General features: G+C 37.7%; 1 protein-coding gene across 4 annotated transcripts in view; it reads right to left on the reverse strand.

Moving 5' to 3' along the window:
* pard3ab (par-3 family cell polarity regulator alpha, b) overlaps positions 1–24785 on the reverse strand; it is a 258134-nt gene that overhangs the window by 15180 nt on the left and 218169 nt on the right. For all 4 annotated transcript variants that reach the window (XM_028019835.1, XM_028019834.1, XM_028019833.1 and 1 more), the window contains one exon: positions 1770–1893. In XM_028019835.1, the coding sequence (XP_027875636.1) occupies positions 1770–1893 (124 nt within the window). The remainder of the gene's footprint in view (positions 1–1769; positions 1894–24785) is intronic.

The following is a 24785-nucleotide window of genomic DNA, read 5'->3' on the forward strand; positions in this document are numbered from 1 at the left end:
AATTATATGTACGTTTATGCTGTTTAGGACTTCCAGAGTACTTTCTAGAACTTACAGGTTATTTCCCCCATAAGAAACATATTACTTTTCTGTACTTTGCTGCTTTATGAGGTGACGTGCAACCAGATACTTTCTGAAACTTTAAAAGTAATATTTAGGCAACTATTAGGAACTCACAGGCTAATTTCTTAAAACTTGCAGGCTACCTTTAGGCAGCTGAATTCATTGTGATGTAACTTGTAAAATCATAATTTCCAGGACTTATGAGGTACTTACTAGAACTTATTTTACTGAAACCGTCAGGCTCTTTGGGGTTTCAGGCTTTTTTCTGAGGGGATTTATTAGTTCATAAAGGGCACACACAGGAAATGAGTTACTTTTGGTAATATACAGAGTACTTTCGATAAAACCAACAAACTACTTTTGGGTAACCAATGAACGTGCAAGTTAATATTTTCCAGGACTTACAAAGTACTTTCTAGAACTTTTAGGCTAATTTCCCCAAAACAGCAAGGTTACTTTTTGGTACCAGGGGCTGTTCTGATACTTTCTGGAACTTAAATATGAACCTTTACAATTTATAGGGTACTTTCTAGAACGTTCTACATCTGTAATATGCAGTAAGCTGTAACCTTAGACTTTCTGGAACTTTAATCAATAATTTATAGAATTTATTTACTTCCAATAGTTTCAACTTTATTTACCTTTAAATAAGTTCCTTTCCTGAACTTTACAGGCTACTTAAAGCTTATGGCCGCTATGTTAGAAGTAACTTCACATCTTCTAAAACTTACCGGCTCCCTTTTCAGAACAATCCAGGAAAGTATGGGTGGTAATCCGAACTGTAATCTGTAATCTTAAAATCTAATCTTCAGATGAGTGTTCTGATTGGCTGCTGAAAATAATCTGAAACCAACAAAATCACAAAACCTTAACATGTATTTTTTTTGTCTGACTTCTACTGCAAATATATCAGAACACTTGAAATAAGAGAAAATTACCTTAAAAGTAAATTTTCAGCTAAATATATAATCATGTTTTAAGTGAGTGATTAAAAAAGTACTAGATCCATTGGTACATTTTTTTTCAAGTGAAAAAATGAAACCGTCAATGAAACTAGTACTTTTTGCATCTGCATTCAAGAATTATTCACTTAAATCAAGTTTATATAACTTGCTAAAAGTTACTAAGATATTTGCCCTAGAAATAGTTGATAAGATTGTGTGTTTTTGCAGAGTGTTCTTCAGTCGCAATGTGAGGAAGCAGAGATCTGAAATAAATAGGTAAAAATATGACAAGTCATTTCATCACCTTAAAAAAAAAAAGAGGCGCTACGATTTGTTCGCTTCAGGATTTCCCTTCGTTGCTTCACAAACTAATCATCTCTCGTCTCTTCTCGGCCAATGAGGTGCTGATTTAAACACGTCTGTTAAAAATCACAGGATCCTGTTTGAGGTGTAAAAAAGGCACAGATAAAAGTTTTTAAAAAACCCGACAGTCTGTGATGTTGTGGGCGAGGTCTGTGCGGATGACTGACGGACACAAAAAACATGGACGACGGATGAGTGGAGCGGGTCGGGCAGGCGGGTCGGGGTTAGTGATGGACTCCGGCATGCAGTCGGTTAATGAATTAGCTCCGTGGAGGTTAGCGCCGCTCCTGAAGTCTTGTTCTCTGCTGGTGGTAGTGGGGTTAGTGATGCAGGATCACCACCGGTACGGGTCAGTTTCCGTCCCTTTCTCTCTTGACGTCGATCGGTTCAGACACTCACCCAGGACTGCTCGAAGCTGTAGGTCCTCCTGCGATCGTCCGGGTCGTCGGGAACGTTCTGGGCCTGCTGGAACTCCTGCCGCAGCCTCTGTATCCGGTCGTGGTTGCTAGGAGTTAGCCGGTTGCTAACAGGAGAAGAAGAAGAGAGAGATGAATGAGCGTGAGAGAGGCCATTGCGAGCGAGTGACCTGGTTCTATCAGCGCTGCAGGATGGAGTTGTTTAAAGTCCGGCGCGCTTTGTCCGCCGATTGATCAAATGCGCTGTTGACATTGGCGAGGCGGCGGCAGACTCAACCCAGAGAGGATATGATAAGTGAGGGCAGAGCTGAGAGCCAACAGCAGTATGAATCAAACTAATGCGCCTCTGATGTATTATTCAGAACAATGAACAAAGACTGGTGGCGCACACCGAACGCTTCGCTACAGGCCCGAAACATCAAACAGCGCTGCCAACAGGGCAACTTCCTCCTGCTACCAAGAACAAATACATGTTTGGAACAAAAGAGACGCTTTGCAGACAAACAGCAGAAAATCTACTTTGACAAATAAATATAAAACCAAGTTTTGTTCTCTTTTTAAACTTATTCTAATAAAATAAAGCATACAGTTGCCTGAGGATCTCGGGACACATAAAGACAGTTACAAAGTCAGCCTTCTATCGCCTGATGAACATTTCTAGGATCAAATAACTAAAGTCCAAGCAAGAGAAACTCATTCATGCTTCATCTTTACTGCATCGATTACTATTAATGCAGTAATTACTACAAATAAATTGGACTTGATCTGAATGTAATAGTAAAATCAGCTGCATGTGAAATAAAAAAATAAATCAGATTATTTACCAAAATATTAAATAAGTAATTTAAAAAAACTTAAATTTTCCTTAATTTAGTCAATGAATTACAACGGAGTGTTGAGGCCAGGCCAAGGTATCTTTTTTACTTTGAGAATAAATTAATAATATTAAGAGAATAGTCATAATTGTAATAATATGAAAAACAAGGTCATAAAAATTCAAGAATAAAGTAATAACATAAAAATAAAGATGTAATAATGTGAGAATTAAAAGTCCTAATAAGACAAGAACATAAATCCTAATACCAGAATAAACTAGTGATGAGAATAATGTATTAATACGACAACAACCCAGTAATATTCAGAGAATAAATTTGTAATTTTATGATAAATTCCAACACTAAAAAAATCTCACCACTGCGATAAAATTAGGAATGTTTTCCAGTATTTTGAGTTAATTTAATCAAATTTTAAAGATGTGACCTTTTGATTTAACTGCTAAATTAAGAGTGTTATACTTTTAATTCAGCTCTTAATCAACATTTTAAAGTTATTTTAATGTTTTCTGAACTAAACTATACATTTCCAACTCTTCCACCTGCTTCTAGACAGGAAGATTTTGACCAAGATGTTTATTTTATCACCATATTTCAGCTCACACCTCATTGTTTTGAGTAAATTACCAAGTTTTCCTGTTTCTCTCTTGGCGTGAAAGAAGCGAAGTGTCAGGATGTGTGAATAAAAACAGCAACGCGGAGTCACAGTTTGACTTTTTAACTTCCTGGCCGCTGCCAGGAAATTCCTGGGAAACGTCGCCGAAACTCGGAAGGTCAAGCCTGCATCTCTTTCCCTGGGATTCGTCTTGAAGGGGAAACTTTACAGGTCAAAGGTCGCTTGCGGACACTAGGGGACGTTTCCGAGAAAGAAAAAACTCAAGAGACTGAGTGAATTCAGGATGCAACATCAGTACCTCCTTCTGATTCAACTTCCTGTTTAGTAGATCATAATTTACGTTCCTTGCTAGTTAGTCATCGCCAGGAATATTAACATTTATTTAAAGAAGTTGTGATCACTATTGATTTCCACATATTTAAAAGAAAGAGAAGATTATTTGCAGTAATTCAAACTTTTTTGTGAAAAAAAAAAAGTTTAAAAAATGTGCAACTGGCTACAATTATTTGGAAAAGGTGCCACAATATCAGTAAATTTAACAGAAAAACATCACAACATCTTGGAAAGATGGTTGATTATTAGTTGGAATGCATTTTAGAAAGAAAATAAACTTTTTTCACTTCCAAATTGTATATTTGAGCTCAATATACAGCTCAAATATATCAGTATCAGTCGATCCGACACAGGAAAACAGCTGATTGACTTAAAATATTTATATATTTTTAAAACACAGACGTAAATGGACTGAATTACAAATATATTTGCCAATTCTGCACCATTGCAGCACATTTAAATACTCAGATAAACTTGTAAAACAACTTTAATTTGTTCAGTCCATTAGGAGAATAATAACCAATGGGAAATAAATAATAAAAAAACTGACACAAACAATAGTTGACTACATTGGTCAAATGTAAAAATAATCAACAACAAACCTATTACATTAGGAATTTAAATGTAATGTGAAATAAATAATAAAGCATAGAATTAGACTGAACAGAGATATTAATAATGAATCGGTGAATCTTTGGTCCAGAAAAAAGGTTTTCAAAATCTTCAGGAAGCTTTGAAAACTTCAAAGGTCTTAAAAAAAAACGAGTTTTGCACAACTAAAATTACTAAATTACTAAAATCCAGAGGCTGTTGGGCTCAAGTAAGAGCAGCCAGCATCACTTCAACAGGTTTTTACTGAAGAGAAAAGGAGCCGTCTGAGAAAATTAAAAATTATTTGGTAAAGAGTCAAGTACTGAGCAACTGATCAAATTATAAATCATTTAATATTTAAAAATTACATCATCAGACGGAGCAAACTATAAGGTCAAATGGAAACTTTGGTATTTTAAGAATGAAAATGACAATAATTCATACAAGTAACAAAAAACATAAAATCAGGCCAAAGAAAATGTTTCCAAATTTTCTTTTTTTACTTAAAAAGTTATGAAACTTTAACAGAGACTGCAGGTGTGTGTCTGAGTCTGGTGAATTTCTGGTTAAAACATGTTTGTTTTTCATTCAGTGGGTAGAAAGTCCAGAGATTTTACTCAAGAGTAGAAATACTTCAATTTCTCAAGTAAATTTCAAATTCAAAGTAAAAAGTACAGCATAGTAAAAATACTCCTAATATTTTTTCACAAAAGTTACTCAAGTAAATATAATTGGGTAAATGTAACTGGTTACTATCTGAGGTAATGTCATGGCTCGTAAGACGAATAAAGGCAGCAGGAAGAAGTTTATCAGCTTTCAGCAGGCAGAAACCGGTCATGTCCAATCCTGCTAATCATCATTAGGACGACCTCCCGACCCGAAGCGTACGGCGAATCCAGACGGATCAAACTTTTTCCGTCCTGACAAAGTGCTGCGGATCAAACAGAAGGAGAGCAGCGGCGACCAAAAACCCCAGAGAGCCGGCTGGAAGCTCAGCGCCGTCCTGCAAAACGACTCACTCGATATCTGCTATGGCGCAGGGGTGAAAGGTCACACGGCGAGGCCTGAGCCGCAGTTGAATGTGTCCGGAGGAGGAAGGAAGAGCTTTGAGGAGATGAAATGCTGCCGACCGCGAGCCGACTCTTCGCTTCAGAGCTGAGATCAACGCAGCGTGAAGCAGCAGCGCAGGGATTTATAGAGAGGAAGCTCTGAAGAGAAAATAAAAATGCTTCTTTCTTCCTCAAGACTGAAAGGTTTTTGGGTTATTTCTATAAAAAAAGCTACAGAAGACCATTGAAAAAAAATAAAAATAAAATTCAGACTTTAATGTGCCGAGATCAAAGGTCAGAATTCTGAGATTGAAATAAAAATTGGGAAAAATGAAAGTCAGAATTCTGAGATAACAGTAAAAATTCAGAGAAAAACGTTGAAATTCTGAGATTGAATTCAGGATTCCTAAAGTTTTTTAGTGGCCCTAATCCTCTCCTGTAAAATGCTGCAAAATGTGAATAATCCGTTAATTTACTGATCATTAAAAGCAAACGGAGCCGCTCTAATTAACTTTTCTACAACCTGAACACGAGGCAAGCAGCAGATCTGAACGCAATTAATTATTTTCACGTAGTGAAATGTTGTTTAGATCTAATAATGAGTTTCAAAGCAGAGACCGGGAGGAACAACTGAATTAACCGAAACACTGTTGTGTTTATTGTGCCGTTCGCCTCATAATTTCTCACTCTGCTGAACTAGAAATAAAAAAGGAATAAAGTTTTCTGGCAGAGAGAAGAAGCATTTTCATCCTCCGACTCTGGCAGCAGACTCACTAACCAACAGGGCGACATTAACGAGTTAAATCTTTAGAGGTTAGTTACACTTTAAAGAGTCTCATTTTTATAAAAAAAACAAAAACGTTTTTATGAACACTTGTTGCTGCAAAGAGACGAATGAATCAGTCTTTGTTGTTTTAATTTTGTTTGAAGATCTGAAACATTTAACTGACCAAAAATGCACAAACAGAAGAAATCTGTAAGAGATTAACAGCTAACGTTTAGTTAAAAATATGCAGATTTAAGGTAATTTTAAGGTAAAGATAAAAAGCTCTATTCAATAGTTTATAAGTAAAAGTTGTTTGAACAGAACATGTGATTTCTGTAAATCTGTCCTACTTTGATCTCAGATCAATAAAACCTCCAAATTTCACAAAAAGTTAAAATCAGACACGTCTTAGTGGAAAACAAACTTTAGTGAGAAAGATCCGACACTAATAGCAGCTTTCTGGAGTTTTGTTGGTCATAGACGAGGAAGCAATCTAACAGGATTAATCGGATCCGTGTCGTCGCCTTAAAGCCCCTTGACACTGATACCAATCAAAGCCGGCCAGTTGGAGACGAAAGGCGTCTGCGGTTCGCCGTGCGCTAAATCACAGAGCCGGCCTGATCCTCCAGATTAAAAACCAACGCTCCCACTCCAAGACGACTCTGGAGGATCTTCGACTGCCCAGCAGCTTCAAACTCACTCTAAACTCTTCCTCGTTTCATTTTTTCCCTCCTCTGCATGAACAAACAAAATAAAACCCCATCTCAGTCATAACAATGCATGGATTGTATTCAGTGATAGCCCAAGCTAATTCATTCGTCAATAATCCCCACTTCAAAATAATAAACTTTTTAATTAAAAAACGCCATCTTAATTAAAGATTTAATTAGCCGTGGGTAGTCATGGGACTCCGTGACTGTTGTACCGACTAGCTCTGTTAAATAAACATTCCCTGATGCAGAGATAAGGGCGGGAGGAAGCCGGACCGGGTCGTGAATGTGCGTCCAGCTGCGGCGTTTGGTTCGGTAAATCTTATCAGATGGGTGAACATCCTCTGACAAAGAGGGAGCAGCCGGTGGAGCCGTCAGCTGCAGTGAAAAATGAGCTGAAATGCTGAAGATGATAATCTGGGTCTATTGATCGGAGGCTCACAGACAGCCAGGAGGGAGACTGATGCCCTTGCTAACTGATGCTAGCAGCTAGCGCTTCATTTTCGAGCTGTTGGGAGTTTTCTTCACTAACCTGGATACAGTTGGTCCACATTGGTGTGTTTTCCTTTCATTTAAAGCTGCAGTAACTTCTATAAAAAAATAATTTTTTTCTATCTGTCAAATTGTCACCATGTTGTGACAGAATGTGACAGATAAAGCTAAGGCTAGTTAGCATGTCCACAGATGACGGCGGATAAATGGTTTTCCTGTAATACCAAGATTTTTAAAGAACCTCAGTTCAGTTGTTTTTACAGATAGCTACGATTCAAAGCTGCAGTATGTAACTTTTATTAAAATATTCTTATTTATATTTGTCAAACTGTGACAGTATGAGACAAATAATGTGTGAAAAAAAATAATCTAACTCTTCTGCTTTTTGTCCCAGTGCTAACTAGAAACAACCAATCAGAGCCAGAAGGTAGGGCTTAGTGCTGTCAATCACCCTCCATGTTGCGCTGCTAATTCCCCACTTGCTCTCAGCTACACTGCATCTAGCACAGCTTGCCATGAATGCTAAGGCTGGTTAGCATGGCCACAGATGACGGCAGATTAATGGTTTTCCTGTAGCGGTAAGTTGTTAGCACTTTTAGGAGTGATTGACAGCACTAACACCCGCCTCCTTGCTCTGATTGGTTGTTTCTAGTTAGGAGTGGAAGTGGAGGAGACGGATCTTTTACTAGATTATCTGCCTCAAACGGTAACAACATAGTGACAGTTTTATCAAATACTTTAGAAAAATTTTTTTAAAATAAAAGTTACATACTGCAGCTTTAAGAAGCATTTGATCACATCAAATTACATCTAAATAATTGTATGTTTTAATAATATGGTATCTATTTCCAGAAGGAATAATGCTATGCTAGTAAACCAATACATCATGGATAATTCTCAAGGCTTTCCAGAGTTTTTCTTTGGCATTCTTTGCTCATTTTGGTCCGGTCCATTTATCTGACCAGTATAATTCAGCAATGTGTTTACATAAATTAGACAACTAGACAAGTGGGTTTAGTCATGTCTTCAGTCCATCAGAGATCCGACAATACCTTCATGCAGATGAGACACAGATCTATATCCATTTGTATCTATATGACTGCACAGCAGTGGTGCCAATTCTGAAAGTTTTTAAATCCAATTAAATTACTAAACAGTTAAAGGTTACTGTAGTGTACTTTGGTTGACTAAAATTACGTTGGCTTTTGTATTGATGACAAGACAACAAATACAATGAATTAAAACCGCTTGATACTGCAATCAACTTATTTAAATTTGTTGATTGATGTTGCTCAGAGCTTTGAGTTGTTGTGTATCTTTGCTTGATACACAACAACTAAAGGATTTGTTAATATTCCAGATTCTTTGTGATGCAAAGGAGAGATCGAAAGATCCAACATGCTGCCATTTCTGAGCCACTTAGCTTCTTGTTGTCTTTGCTGTGGATTACATGGGCTTAACCCTGAAGCACTGATGAAACCCAAATGACCAGAAGGAACATGGCAATTAGACGGAGATCGATACAGTATCGCCACACTTAGCAGCTCATTATCAAACCAGCGCCACTCGCCCCATTGTGTCAGAGCGCTAAGTGAGACGGATCGGGTCGGCAAAATGCACAAACAAATCTGTTGGTATGCAGAGGGAAGCCAACAGATGAGCAGGATTTGTGGTAAAGCTTGTTTTGACGGGAAACCTGAAGAGGCCACCATCGGATCAGAACCAATCTGTCTTCACGGCTCTCCTTCGTAAGACGCAAAGCTGAAAACTAATTTCTTTATGATTGTCAGTAAAGATGTCGACTGTAGGGGAGGTGGAGCAGCACTGGTTGGTCTGAATAAACATTAAACAACTAATTCTTAGAAGGTTCTGATCAACCAAGCAGTGGACTCTCACAGTCCAAACCAACACGTCCAAAAACAAGTACGACTAAGGATGCATTCACACTAACCCTGTCTAGTCCACTCAATTAAGCTCTAGTTCGTTTGCCTAGAAAGTTTGAAAGTTTATTTTGGGAGGTGTGAATCAATCTCTGGTCTCGGTTCGATTGAAGTGAACTCTGGTGCGGTTCTAATTCAGATGTGAAAGCCAAACGGACTGGAGGCCGCTCCAAAAGCAGGAAGCGGACTTAAATGCAGGGGATTCTGGGTAAATTCAACCAAAACAAACTTGAAAGTTTAGCGCTAGCGAGAAAAATGGCTCCTTGTCTTTTACTAAAGACAAAAAATAATTTCTCCAACCGCTAAAACTTGATTCTTCTCCAGCCTGACGGGCCACCAGGCTTCACTTGCTCCCCCTCCACGCTAAGCGTCATTTGTTTATTTCAGATATGGGTTTTAATACACCAGTAACAGTAAAGAAGACAGATTTAGCCAGGTTTACAGTTGACACGTTGAACTGTGTGCATCCAATGGCTTCACCAAGGTGTCAACACCTCGACGGAACCGGTCGAGTTTAATTGGTTTTAAATTTTATAGGACACTTCCATTTTTTCCGGAGGCGCTGCTGGTCAAAGGTATCAGCGATGGTAACACAATCTGTTATTAATGTGTGCTCTCACTCACAGACATTTAAAACGAGACGGGAAGCTGCTCTTCCATTTCAAGCTGAAGGCAATGATGGTGAGGTGTGCAGCGATATGCCTCCTTTTAATTCACGGCCCAATTACAGGCTCGCTGTCATGGGCCGTGTTCACTTACGAAATAATAACATGGGACTTCCTTCCTGCTATCTGTAATACGGCCCTGCTCATAAAAACACAGGCAGTTTGCCGGGCTATATGGGGTATCTCAGATTTCTATCGGATGGTGCATTCATTAAGAGATGTACAAAGATTTAAGGAAATTTTAATGTCTTCTCGCCATTTTAAATAGAAACTTTTAGTAATGGATTGCAACATGTAAGTTAGCTCTAGAAAGAACACTATGATTTTTGAAAACTGCCTATTAAGATCCAGAAAGTTTGCTAGGTTTCTAAAAATTTAAATAGTCTTCAAAATACTTTTTGTTACGGTTTTATTTGAACAATATTTGAACAATATTTGTAAGTTATTTTCTCCTGACGTTTAACCCTTGCTCTTGGCAGTTGGTGGTTACCGTGGCAACCGGTAACTGTCAGCTCCTCCCCCTTTTTCCGTCGCTGTTCTGTGGTCTCACTTATTATTATTGGAAACAGCTCCGTCTCTATTATATTTTAAGATACGTTTTAGACACATTTCATGTGTAATTTTGCCATATTTTGTATATGTTTTTAACGGCTGTCACAACTAAAGCTGCACGTTTTACCTGCGTTTAATTTAACAACTGTTAACTGCTGTTAACTGTTCATTGGGAACCATTGCTCTGCAGTTTGTTCAGGGTTACTTATTCTATTTTATTCAATGTATGATGATGATAGACACCAACTTGATTTTTTCTCATTGAGAAGCAGCATTTAACACTTTGAACTGACTTGTCGATAAGTTTTAAATATTAAGTAAAACGTTGCATCTGTTTTATCATTTTCTAAAACTAGAGTTGTTTTTAGATTAAGATATAAACAGTTGCAAGAGTTTGATTTTTTTGGCTTACATTGTGTTTTTTTGTGTATACATTCGTAGCTCTTATAATGAAACCAATAGTTTATTGCCATGGAAACGCAGCCATCAGCATCAGCTGATGATCTCAGGAAAACCCAAAACAGAGGCCTGTACTCCTAACCTTTTTTCTCTCAGATCTCCACGGTTTCCTGGTTGAAGAATCCATCAAACCAAACGTTTCTGACAGACCTGAACCGACAGATTAGCCACTTATTGTAATACATCAGCGGTTATGATCCCACCAGTCATCGCTAACGCCTCTCATGGTCGATCGGCGTGATTCAGCGCATTCAGTCACCTGTGAAAACTGCAACCAGGCAACTGTGCTTTGGAGAGAGGGTCGTCTGAAGTTGATGGCTTCACCGCTTCCCCTTAATTATTCCTCTTCTGTGTCAACATGGCCATAAAATAGGCCCTCACAGGCCATTAACTTGTAGTGGTGCTTTTACAACTCTGCAGAGAAGTGAAAACTAGTTTCGACCCGCCGCTGCCCACGAGAGCCGTGTTTTCCCCCACAGTTTGTGCAAATTACTGCCGGAGTTTGAGAGAGCGAGATGAAAGTGTGCGGGAGAGAGGAGAGGATTTTCAGCCCAGCGGGGCGAGCGCGCCGTCTTATCAGCACTGGATTAGCCAGGCATTAGAGTCCAACTTGTTCTTTTTAATTTTTATGAGGTCTCAGCTAAACTAAACACTGATAACAAGGGCAGGCTTTTTCAGACTCATGAATAAAGTTTAGTCCGGGTGAGAAACCACATTTACACGAGCCGGTTGGATAAAATCTTTCAGTATTATGATGAAACAGATGCCTTTGTTTTCAGAGTTGGTAGTAACTAGTTACTTTTACTCAATTACATTTACTTGAGTAACTTAAAAAAATAAATTAAGATGGCTTCTCTCCAGAGCTGGATTTAAATTTAAAGGGTGATGTTTAATTTTAAACCTCTTGAATCGTCTCAGACGCCTTTATGTACAAATTCAGCATCAATGTTATGTTTATAGACTAATATTTCTCCTCAGATGTCAAAAAAATGTTTTGTTACTAATGTTGGGTATTAACTAGTTACATTTACTTGGGGAGCCTTTTTTATTTTGAAAAATGTACTTTTAGGAATATTTTTACTACGCTGTACTTTCCACTTTTACTTAGTAATTGTATTATTAGTATCGGTGCTCTTAAGTGACATTTCTGGATTTTCTACCCACTGAATGAAAAACTAACATGTCGTAATCAAAAAATTCAGACAGAAACACAAATCTGCAGTTTTTGTTAAAGTTTCATAACTTTTTTTTTTTATATAAAGAAACTGATTTTGTTTATTCTAATTTTGTAATTTTTTGTTAATTAGGTGAATTATTGTCATTTTTCTCCCTAAAACCAAAATTTCCATTTAACTTTATATTTTGGTCCATCTGATAATGTAATTTTTAAATATTAGATGGTTGATAATTTGATCAGTTACTCAGTACTTGAGTCGACTTCCTGTATTTACCAAATACTTTTTACTTTTACTTTAGTAATTTGTTAAAGTCGTTCTAGATGAGTTACATTTTTGGCTGCTCTGTTCACTTCAGTTTTAATGAGGTACCAGGTTTTGCTCTGGATTTGGTGCAAAATTTAAGGTCAAATGAGATGTGATCCACAAATTAAGTTTATTTGTCAGTGTTTTAACTATTTTTAAAGTTTTAGATTAAGTCTTATTCAATTAAAGAGTTTTTATGTTTGTTCAAATGAATGTATAACCAGAAGAACCCAAACCATATTTTGCTTTCGCCATTGAAATGCACAATTTAAACACATTTTGAAAATTCCCCCCAAAAAGAAAAATGTGAACCAGGCATGTTTACATGTGCTGGTTTGGAGTGAATTAAGCATAATTTAATCAAATGCTGACGCCATTACCACATGTGTAGCCAATAAACAGGATGTAGAAGTTGGAACTAGCATGGACCAAGGCTCAGATTTTTAAATTATATGAGTTTCATGCCTCTGGTAAGGCACAGACGCACCATTTGGTAACTGAGTCTAACTAAATACAATGAAAACTGAAATTGAGAAAGCAGTTTTGCTAACTGAAATAAAAATGGTAATTAATGGGGATTAACTGTAGCTGGGACTACAAATAGTATTTATAAAACTAACTAAAACATACTGAAATTATAGAATTTGTTTTTGTGTTTATGAATTGAATATTCCACCAGACGTATTGATCATGTGTATATCCCAATGTATATTGCTACTCTTTGTTTGTCCAGTTCTACTAATATCTGTGAAATCTATGTGAACGTGCCTCATGTCAACCTAAAGACTGTGCTGGAGGTGAAAAAGATGTCTCCTTCTCTGCCCCTCAACATGAATGAAGATAAACCGCTGCATAACTTCATGGGTTTGTGAATGACAGATAATAAAAGAGCATTCAGAAGGAAAAGCATAGACTAGAAGAATGGGAGAGACTGCATAAGCAGCCAATAAAACTGAAGATATTGGTTGGATATTGAGTATTCAAGGAACCCAACTTATTATATTTATCCATAAATGCATTAAAGCATGAATTATGCAACACTGCAGATGCTCAAAAGAAGCCCTATTTTCAACAGTGGCACAATGAACCTTCATAAGGGAAAAAAGGTGAGGAAAATGGAGAAGTGTGAGGAGCGTAACTCGAGCGATGAGTTAGCAAGCAAAGGTTTGACTGATGCTTATCTCCTGATCCAACACACACATTAAGCCAGGCGTAGAGCTGCAGGAGAATGAAGGGGCGGTAACACCGGGGAGAGCAGAAGGAAATCAAACTGGAGCAGTCTAATTTCTGGGGCAGTCATCCTGGTCCATCTCTCTCTTTCTTGATGACTTCTGGGTGACGGATGGATCCCTACTTGTAATGGTTCCCATTTTCAGAGAGCTGCATAATACTTCCAGCGGAAGTGCGCGCAGCATCTGATAAATCATAATCTAAGTCAAATTAGGATCCATTATCATCAAGAGGCAGGGGGTCCTTTTACCTCTGTTTCAGGGCAGCGAGGGAGGTAAATGAGACTGGAAGCATCTTGTGACAGCAGGCAATTTTGAGAGAAAAAGATTGAGCGTGTGCTGCATGATTGCCACTGTAATGTGCGTCCTAGATGGCAGCGAGGCTGCTCAGGCAGACTGGAGTTTGGCAGAACCTCAATGCAAATGGAAACCCATTTTAATACGCCCTTTAACAATCCGCATCAGCGCTACGTTACGTTCCCTGACATTTAACTTCCTTTATTATGCATGAAATATGCAATATTTTGCTATTTATGAAATAATGCGTATTTTTTGGAGGCAGCACCTACTCTTAAAGGGACATTAAAATTATACAGAATAATAATAACAAAGGGGCAATGATTTACATTTCTGCTGGTGCTCACCATACATAAGCCTTTTACTGGATTGGACGTTACGTGACCTATCGCAAGTCTCAATCGCTTTGCACTGAGTCGGGAATATTGATGTTCCAGAAAGTAATGTCATTACACAAAGAATCCGAAAATAAACAACTGAATCAAATTCAGCAACTTAAATTCTGCAGTGCTTTGTTTTCAAAAATGGTCGGGATACGTCAAACTTTTAGCGTCAAAGAAAGGAAGCACTAAGAAAGGTAAGCTAGCTAGCTAACGTTAGCAATTTGCCTCTGTACCAAAATCCTTTATCCAGCCTCACACAGAGATTTTGTCAATATTAGCAATACATATAAATTTAGCTATATATGTGTGTAGAACATACTTTGTTTTATGGCACTAGTTTGTCAGCTGTTTGCCACCTAGCTTGGAGTGCAAGCTAACATCTGTTAATATCAGTGTGGGATGCTGGTTTTGGTCAATCCAGTGAGTGCTGCCAAACCAATAGTGCTGCTACAGACTCATAATTACTAACGAGTAATAGCTAATACCGTATTAGCTATTAGAAGCTAATAGGCCTTGGCCCGGTCAAGTTTAAATATATTTCAGAGCCTTAAGCAATATTTCTCTAGATATTTATGGTTATATTTGATCCTGTATATATAATTGTGACCCTAAAGCTCCACTGCAAAGTCAAACTTGTGCAGCCATTTATTTTAATAACAGTTTTTGTTGTATAATTATTCTATACAGGAAACAAAAGTGGTTCAAATGAATCATTAATAGCCCGAAATTACTGTGGTATAGCCATGAATATGAGACGTGAACTTCTGACCGAAACTGTATACACGTCCCTTTAAAGAAAGACATAAAAAAATCTAATTAGGGTTTTGTAACCAAGTCATACCATGTATTTAGCTGCAAACAGGAAAATATTTGTTTTCCAAGACATTGCTCCTGGGAATGTAGCTAAAGTGCAGCGCTGGTTCAGCAGGCACTCATTAAGGCCTGGGACTCTACACAACAGCCTCATGAAATATTTAATACACAGCAGCTTTTAAAGGACGTATTTTCCAGACAAAAAAACCCCAAATGAGATATTGAGCAAGAAAAAGTTGCATTTCTGTTTTGTATTTCCTCTGGAAATATGAGGAGCACAAAAAGTCGAGCTTTTAGCACACAGAAATGAAAACCAGATACCTAAAACTAAAATCCTATTGCCTCTGGTATTTTGAGACAGAGTTCACTAAATGTCAACTTCAAAAACAAATCAATAAATCTGACAACAAAACCAAATAAATAATTGATTTTAAGACTATGGTTGGATGGATGATTTAACCAATCAAAATGAGTTTTAAGTTATCCTTGAGGTAAACTAATTATTATTATTAATATTTACATTTTTGTGGCAGTAGTGGTCTTTATATACACACAGGAAGGCTTGGGTTGCTAGGTAACAGGGTAGGTTTGGCTGGGGTTGCTAGGTAACGGCGTGGGTTTGGCTGGGGTTGCTAGGTGAGGGGCAGTGCCTTCTAGTTTGTGAGGTTACATTCGGAATAAACATTAACTTATTACCTAAAAAAACAGATGGGTGGTTTTTCTAAGATCCAAAAATTTTTATAAAAATATTCAAAATGTGGATTTTGCTTAATGCATCCCCTTAAAACTCGGTGGTGTCCAAACTTTTTGCCACTTGGGTTAAAACTGGAAAGTTGAAAGTACTTATAGGAAGAATCTGTAGATCATTAGAGCTGAGACATAAGAACTGCCTTGCACTGTTGTTTAATAATAAGAAAAAACCTGACAATTTCCTAATTAGTTGGATCATCAATTGTGTTTCTGGACGGCTAGATTTGTACCATTCATGACTATTAGCATATTTTCTAGGCTCTAAGTTTTATCAGTCAAAAATGTGAGGAAGAATAAGTTGCAGGACCAGCAAAACTATGAAAAAAGTGACTTACAGTCTGTAAAAATATGGTATATTTATATTTCAAAAATATGTTTTATGTGTTTTTATGATTTATATGTTGTGATATTTTTACTTCATGTAACTATGGATGTAAAGTTTGAACCGAATCAAATTGTGGCCAAGGGTCAAAAAATGCACAAAAAAAACACAAAGGAGGAAGAAAAGAGATAAAGGAGAAAGGAAATAAATTAACAGAAGTGAATACAAAGAAAAAAACAGAAAGAAAGAAAAACAACAGAAGAACAAGGTAGAAAGAATGGATGAAAACCAGAATGAATATAAAATAAAGTAGTAGACAAAATTAAGTAGTAGACAGCATTTAGCGAATTATGTCTGGATTCAGAAATAATTTATAGGACAGAAAATCAGCCAAAGAACTAAACTACAACTAAAGCTAAATATGAAGAAAACAGTAATGACTTAAGACTTTTGCACAGCATCCAACAGCATCAGAGTCCAAAAATATCCTGTGATAAAACGTCACCATATTGTTGTGTAATACAATAACCCACTTTAAGATCACAGTGAACAGCCTCTAAACTGTTGGTTTGGTTTTCACTCATCTGCTGGCTCACCAGAACCAAAACGGGTCTTTCCCAGCGTAACTGTGGGAACGGGCAAGACGCCGCTGGACCGCTCAGCTGGACTTTGTGTCAGTCTGTGATTAATTTAGCAGAAGAAACCCTCTAATTAGCTTCCGGAAACATTTGCTGAAACGAGAGGAATCGCTTCTGATCTCATTTTCTTCTCCCTGTTAGCAGCAAAGCTAACGCTTAGCGAGAGCTCCTTCTGCTCAGAGGGAAATAAAACGAGATAATCCTCTTAACATTAACTGCAGATAGTTTAACAACCCCAAACTGTTACAGCGCAGCAGATGTTAGGCGTGAAAACTCACATCTGTTTGCTTAAAGGGGCAGTACGATGTAAAATTGACTTTATGGAGCTTTACATCATGTCATAATGTTATTCCCTCATCAAAAACAAACCTGGAGTCTTGAATGCACATTTGATAAATCCTTTAATCTCCATAACAACAACTCAGCTGTGCAAAACCAAGAACCTAGCTTGGTTGTTAAAGGGTTAATTGGGGAGCCATGTTGTGATGACTTCCTGAAGGCGGAGTTTGAGAAAGAGCAGGAGCTTCTTAAAGAGACAGAGGCCCAATTTCAAGGCCTTAAATTCTGAAGTTTATCAACTTGTGTGTTGATTTTGGTTATGGCATTCATCAAAATGTAAAGGTTGTTACTGGTAGGGGTTGAACGACTACATATTTTTTAAGGTCGACTACATCATGATAATAGTCGAGTCGATGTCGACTAGTCGCGGTGACGTCATAGTGACGTAAGCGCAAAAACTCTTCACAACTACTTGGAGGCTTTATTAGCTATTTTAACGGCAAATATTGACACCCCCCCCCCCCCCACACACACACACACACACTCTCCCCTTCTCCTGCTTTTACTAAGTCTATTATGGAGATTCTTCGTGAGCAGCGGGGAAAAGTTTGTTGCACAAAGTCGGGTCTGACATTTTTTTTCTAAACACCGGCTGATGCTGATGATCTCTGGATAGTTACTATAGGAGTCAAATGATCACACTGACTACATGGTGCTTTTGGAACATCACAAGCCAAACTTGTTATGAACGGATCCCGTTTGGTTACAGCTGAATTCAACGAAACCACCTGCTTCTCCTCCGCCCGATGCGCGGCAGGAAGCTCTGCTGACTCAGCAGATTGAACGATTTAAGATATTTTCTAGTCAACGTCAACATGATAAAAGTCGAGTCGATGTCGAGTTGACTAGTCGTTGTGACGTCATAGCAACGCAAGACGCAAAGCTTAAGTGAAATATTTCCACACTGTTGACGAAAATCTACCTGTTTGACAAGATGCGGGCTTGTCCTCGATCTGTTTTGAAGACGCCATTTTGTAGCCAGTGTTCTGTCAGATCTGCTGTCAGAGTGTCATACACTTCTGACAGCTGATCTGATGACACTTCTAAGCACGAAGTGTCATTCTTAGCACGAACTCACGGCTATATATATGTCAGACAAGTATACACTGTCATTACCAACTACAGGCTTTTATTTAATCAGCAGCTGTCATTACCACACATCTTTATTTAATCAGCAACATAACATCATAATGTATTAGTTAGATCGTCGTGACAAAGACACTCGCGAGCCGGCTAAGTGACATCCTTAGCGGGAAGGGGGCGAGTTTTAGACGGCTGGTGTTTTGTAGTGGACTGCAGCTGCAACTCCATCTCCTTTTAAAAACACTAAAACCACAAATATGCATCCATCTACATATCATTTAAACTAATGTATTAACTTATTTTTCTTGTGTCTTGTGACGTATACTGTGCTGTCAGATCAGCACAGGCTGTCACCACCGGCAATCACATGACTGCGACTAGTCGACATGAAATGTAAAAACTCGCGAGACGTCCTAGAGTCGACTAGTCGACTAATTGGTTCAACCCCTAGTTACTGGTTTTCTCAGTTGTTTTTATGTCTTTCTATTTTTGTGTTTCAGAAAGAGCAGGAGCTTCTTAAAGAGGCAGAGGTCCAATTAAATCAGGAAGTAAAAATTCTTTCAAGTTACATTTGATATTTAGAGCATTTTTATAACAACTGAAGCATAGTTGCTTGATTGTGCTATAAAATGGCACTATGTACCTTGAAAACATATAATACTGCCCCTTTAAATCTCAAAAACTTCTAAAAAAACATCTTGAAGGAAATCCGGGGCAAGCTCAACTGAAAGGATCCCACTGAACCAGCTGCAGCCATTAAAACCAGCAGGCAGGACCTTCCTGCTTCTCTTCCAGACTGACGGCTGAAAGAGGCCCATCATGAAACATGCGGGGTGCAGACGCTTCCTCCTTTAAGCTTCTGCTCACCTGTCCAAATCACACTGGTCCATCACCACCTCCCTTTCAAATGAAACTCCACTGTACACTTACTGGTGCGACTGGGTCGCAGGGCGTAAAATCAGTGGGTTTAGAGGGAAAGTATTATGTAACTTCCAGTCACACGGTGCCATTTTAAAGCATAATCAAGCAACTATGTTACATTCACATTTTACATTGGTGTAAAAATGCCGTATATATCAAATATGACTTAAAATAATTTTTACTTCCCAATTTAATACCTTGAAATTGGTCTTCTGTCTCTTTAAAAACTCCTGTTCTTTCTGAACATTACAACATGGTTCCTCTATTAATCCTTTAACAACATTTTTACCAGCGTTGCACTGAGAAGTAGCTCCGATAATAAACTCAGGAGATTAATTACTGCTAATTACTGCAAGCTAGTCTGAAGGAGCTGAGTGTAGGAGAGGGATAACATATCCACTTTAAGTGTATAAGCTAACAAGCGAATAAGCTAACAAGTGTAAGAGCTAACAAGCGAATAAGCTAACAAGTGTAAGAGCTAACAAGCGGATAAGTTAACAAGCGGATAAGCTAACAAGTGTATAAGTTAACAAGCGGATAAGCTAACAAGCGAATAAGCTAACAAGTGTAAGAGCTAACAAGTGTATGAGCTAACAAGCAAATAAGCTAACAAGTGTATGAGCTAACAAGTGTATGAGCTAACAAATGTATGAGCTAACAAGCGGATAAGCTAACAAGCGAATAAGCTAACAAGTGTATTAGCTAACAAACAAATAAGCTAACAAGTGTATAAGTTAACAAGCGGATAAGCTAACAAGTGTATAAGTTAACAAGCGGATAAGCTAACAAGTGTATGAGTTAACAAGCAGATAAGCTAACAAATGTATTAGCTAACAAGTGTATGAGCTAACAAGTGTATGAGTTAACAAGCAGATAAGCTAACAAGTGTATGAGCTAACAAGTGTATGACCTAACAAGCGGATAAGCTAACAAATGTATTTTTAGTTTAAACAAAACTGAGAAAGTGAAGGAATTTAAACATTATAAACATAACTAAATGTAATTTAAGACCTTGCAGGGTAAAATATAGTTGTATTTAAAATGTTTTAAGATTTAAATTCAACAAAATAAGGCCTTAAAAATGTCTGATATTAATATTTTGTGCTATTTCAGACCCCTGGAGTGTTTTTTGCAGAAATCTTTTTGCCTTTTTCTTCATATTTACCAGCTGTGCCAGTAATTGTTGAGGGTGCTGTAGGATTCTCAGCCCTGAATAATTCATATCTTATCTACCTTTTTCTATACAGCATATAGGAGGGAAATAAAAAGTAGTCGGGTCCCCATTGAGGTGACTGTCTGCCTGCAGAAAAAAGCTCCAGACTCCTGTCAAAATGTCTTGGAAGCAGGCAGGAGGAGCAGCAGGAGTCCCTCAGGATGGAGGCCTGACGGCACAGACAGCCGTCCTGTCAGGGCGAACACACCCAGGGTGTCTGCGTGTGTTTTTATACAATATGATGTGGCTACAGAAGGTAAATACTGCTGCTCTTTGCTTCGTCAGAGCAAAGTACCTACAGATGAATGGTCACTTTTAAGACTCTGAAACAGTTTGTATTAATAAATCAATCATTTAAACACATTTTACATGCTTAAGATTATTTTTTTTAAAAAATAAAAATAACCTGAAAATGTTAAAAAGATGTTTTAAGACCATAATTTTATATACCTAAAAACAAATTGGACATTTTTATGACTTTTTTATTCATAAAACAATTAATAAACATAGATTTATTCACAGTTTCATGATTCAGATTGTTTTTTAGTAAATATAACTGGAATATGTAAAAATATGTTTTGAGATGATAATTTCATGTGCCTACAAACAAAAAATCACTTTTAAGACTCATGTTTTTTTATAAATAAAAGATTATTTAAACAGACACTCACATTTTCATGTTTCAGATGAAAGTTTTGAATAAAAATAGTTTGAAAATATTTTTAAAATCTGTTTTAAGAAGAGGATTTCAAGAACCTAAAAACAAATTGTCCCTTTTAAGACTGCCAGTTTTTTTTATTCATAAGAAAATAATTTTCATGTTTCCTATGCTGTTTTTTAGAAAAAATAATCTGAAAATGTGAAAATAAAACCGTTTTTAAGATGATAATTTCATTTAAAAGTGGGATAAAAATGAATTCAAACCACAACCTTAACTATATTTAGTTCAAACATTTTTAAGAATTTTAAAATTTAAAGACAATGCCACCAAAGATCATCTCCAAACTGAGCCGCGTCTCAGCCTGATGCAACAAAAAGACACCTAGATGAAAGATGGCCCATCAAAGAGCACCCATGGAAATCTCAAAGGGCCGTCACGTGGTTTCTACCAGACAACCCGTCAGCGCTGCTCGCCACGGTTCAAATCCCTCCAGGGAGGGGTGCTCGCCATCCAGAAAACGCTGTCAAGATCCAGAGACGGGATCGCTGTTTGAAGACAGCGAAGAGGAAGATGGCTGAGGGTGGGAGATAAAGAGCCAGAGATGGAAGAGAAGAGATGCGGTGGAAGGATAGTGGTAGGAAGGGTGAAGATAACGAGTGATAAAGAACAAAAGAGTCAGAGAAATTTTTAAATGTAAACCTAATTTCATCTTTCCTGTACGTTTCCATTCAAAACAAAAAAAATAGAAAACAGAAAATAAACGCTTCAATTTATGCACTAACTCCAGAGAGCCTGGGCCAAAGCTTGCTGGGTAAACGCCAATGCTTTTCATGCCAAATTAAAAGCATTTATAACCATGTGTGCCTGAAACATTCAAGATGTGCTCCTACTGCCAAGTTTAAACAGGACATGAAAGTAGGCGAAGCATTCTGCGGATTTTCCACCCAGAGGAGGAAAATATAAAAGCCTTTCGGTTTCTGGATATGGAATCCTCATTCGTTTTTAATTCAAGTGGGAGCAAAAAGCTGAGCTGGAGAGGTTATGGGAGACAGTGACAACAAGTCAAGGACAGGACGAGGGGAAAAAAACAAAATATTTAAAGATAAGGATGAAGAGTTCAGTGGAGACTTGAAAGAAATCAGAAGGGCTGGGATGTGTGAGGAAGTTTGGCTTTAAAATTCACATTGTGCATATTTTTGTGCTTCCACTTGTGTCTCAGTGGCTTATAAAAACGGCCCAATCACTTAACAAAAACACCCAGATGTTTTTTGGCAATAAGTTAATGTTTTTAGTGTCTGGAAAATGAACCGCTTCAAAACCTTCAATTGTCACATTCCATGGGCACTGAGCCGTTACCTAGCAACCCCAGCCAAGCTCAGAACCGTTACCTAGCAACCCAAACAGAGCTCCACCACTTTTGGCTCTTATTTAAGTAAGAATTTGTTCTTAATAACTCACCTATTAAACTAAAGGTTAAATAAAATACATGTTTGGTAAGATGGTTTTGCATTTTTAAGTAAATGAAGAGTAATTTTTTTATGGCCCTGAAGTGTTTTCTTGTTGATTTTCCATCCAGAAACCACTTGCTGCATCCTTGTTGGCTGTGCAGGAGGCCTTACTAATGCTTTTCATAGATGTATGGTTATATAATTGCGCATCTGTTTGCTGCCATTTTCATGTGCATGTGTAAACGTTGAGTTGAGGGGGCCAGCAGCAGCTTATTTGGATTTAAAGTGACAAGAGGTCCTAACAGTTCAAAATACAGAACTGATCAGACTAAAATCTCATTATCTATCTTGTGTAGCCCATAGACATATCATAAATTGTTCAAGGACGAATAATAGTTCACTTTTAAATCTAACAGCACCTGTTAATCACTTGCTTAAGCATTTTGTGATGTATGGATGCAGAGCATGACACCCTGTTTGCTGGGAAGCCAACAGAGGGAGGCGAGGGTGTGCAGACTACGTCCTGGCATGAAGTGAATTAATCCCTGGAGATCCTGCAGCCAGCTGCTGACACAGCCTGGTTTTACAGCGAGCCAGGGGACGATAAATAAGGCATTATGGGTAAGGCTTGGCTTAAGTGTGCCACTTTAAAAGGCCTGCTTGCCATTAGCGGAGAGCCCATGTAGCTCCAACAGAAAGACCAATGACTGTTTGATCTGGGAGTGACCTCACCGTGACAGAGAGGCATTTTAAAGGCTCGGATGAGACAGAGGAAGGATCTTCTGGGCCCCCAGCCCTGGCTGAAGCGTTGTTAATCATATTGTTTGAGCTGCTGTGTAATGGCGTCTAATGGTGGCCATCTTGTCCAGGAATAAAGCTCTTCAATCACTTCTAATAAATTTTACATCGTATTGACCAGGCTGGAGACGTTGAATTGATTGTGCATATTAAAGCACTTTATTCTTTGTTTATTAGCCTCTTAGATTTTTATATCTGCTGCAGGTCCAGAAAGGGGTTGGAATAAAATTTATTCCCCATTTCTCTTTGGATTTTCTTCATCCATCGCATTGGCTCCTAGCTGCAAGGAAAATCAATGGCTACACGAAATGGCAACGGTTTTACCCAGAGAGTAGAAAAGAAAGATTAAACATAAGTATCGCAAAGATAAATAGCAAACCTACTGTTCCTAATATTACTCTAAACCAAAGTAAGCATGTTTACTACTAGCTACATGATACAAACAGTGAAACTTTTTCTGATTGGTTTGCTTCACCGGACTGATGAAATCACATACAAATGGTTGAATCAACTTTATTCCAATCTAAAATTTAAACTGTTTATTTAAAAATAACAAAAAAATATCTTTTAAGAAGCTATATATTTTAAAAACACAAAAAATCCCAGCAGCAAAAACAAGGTTACGAATTGCCACTGATGTTTAGGATTATTGCAGCTTCGTAGTTTTTAGGTTTTCCTAAATTGATTTTTTGCTGGGTAAACAGTCACCAACTTCAAAATAAGAGCATCAATATAACCGTCAACTTGAACAATTGTTAACAAAATTTCAGCAAAATTTCATCAGACAAGTAAGTTATCACTTTAGAAAACATGTGGAAAAATTTATTTAGGGGAAGCTAAGTGTGCTAAACATTTTCAAACTTAGCAAAAGCGCTAAAATGCTAAACAAGACTTTAGCAGAAGTGTGCCCACCATTTGATATTTGATTTTGAGGGCAAATAATTTAAAGAAAAAATACACTAAATCTACCTAGATTAGGAAATACTTTAAGATTTTTCTGAGACTGAGAAGAGGTAGCGTTCAGTCAAATTGAAAACAAACAAAAACATGCTACAACTTCTCTTGATGCCATTCAGTTTCATAGGAAAATCCAATCAAATACGGAGCGCATTTGTCATTTCCATGAAGTTTGTTGCAAAGAAGTAATTTTGCAACCGTCTCTGGATAAAAGCTCTATTTGCATATGCAGCTTTGTTGTGTCTCCATGGTAAAATTTGCCACAAAAGGACAAGGCAATGACCTGTAATTACCACCAACTTGAACATACGTGTGCAGACAAAAGCAATCATCTGTAATGAGCTGTGTGACTAATTCCTCTGCATTGCCTTGAACTGCAAATCTCCACCTTTCTGTTCCTCCCAGGTGAGACAAACAAACCACCTGCAGCTATTTATGCAAATGCAATCGCACAATCCAGGAAAACGTCTACTTAGTGCAACTAGGAAGTAGAACTACAACAGCTAATACCGTATAAATAATTGTCATTACCTGCTTCTGTGAGAGTGCGATCACTGGAATATTCGGCGTCCACGAAGCGGTAAAAAAATAGAAAACAAAATCCAGAAAATTTGATAGGATGCAAGCTTTATTTTAGTCCAACAAGTGTTCTCTTCGACA

This window comes from Xiphophorus couchianus, chromosome 6, assembly GCF_001444195.1.
Source record: "Xiphophorus couchianus chromosome 6, X_couchianus-1.0, whole genome shotgun sequence".
Taxonomy (NCBI): Eukaryota; Metazoa; Chordata; class Actinopteri; order Cyprinodontiformes; family Poeciliidae; genus Xiphophorus; species Xiphophorus couchianus.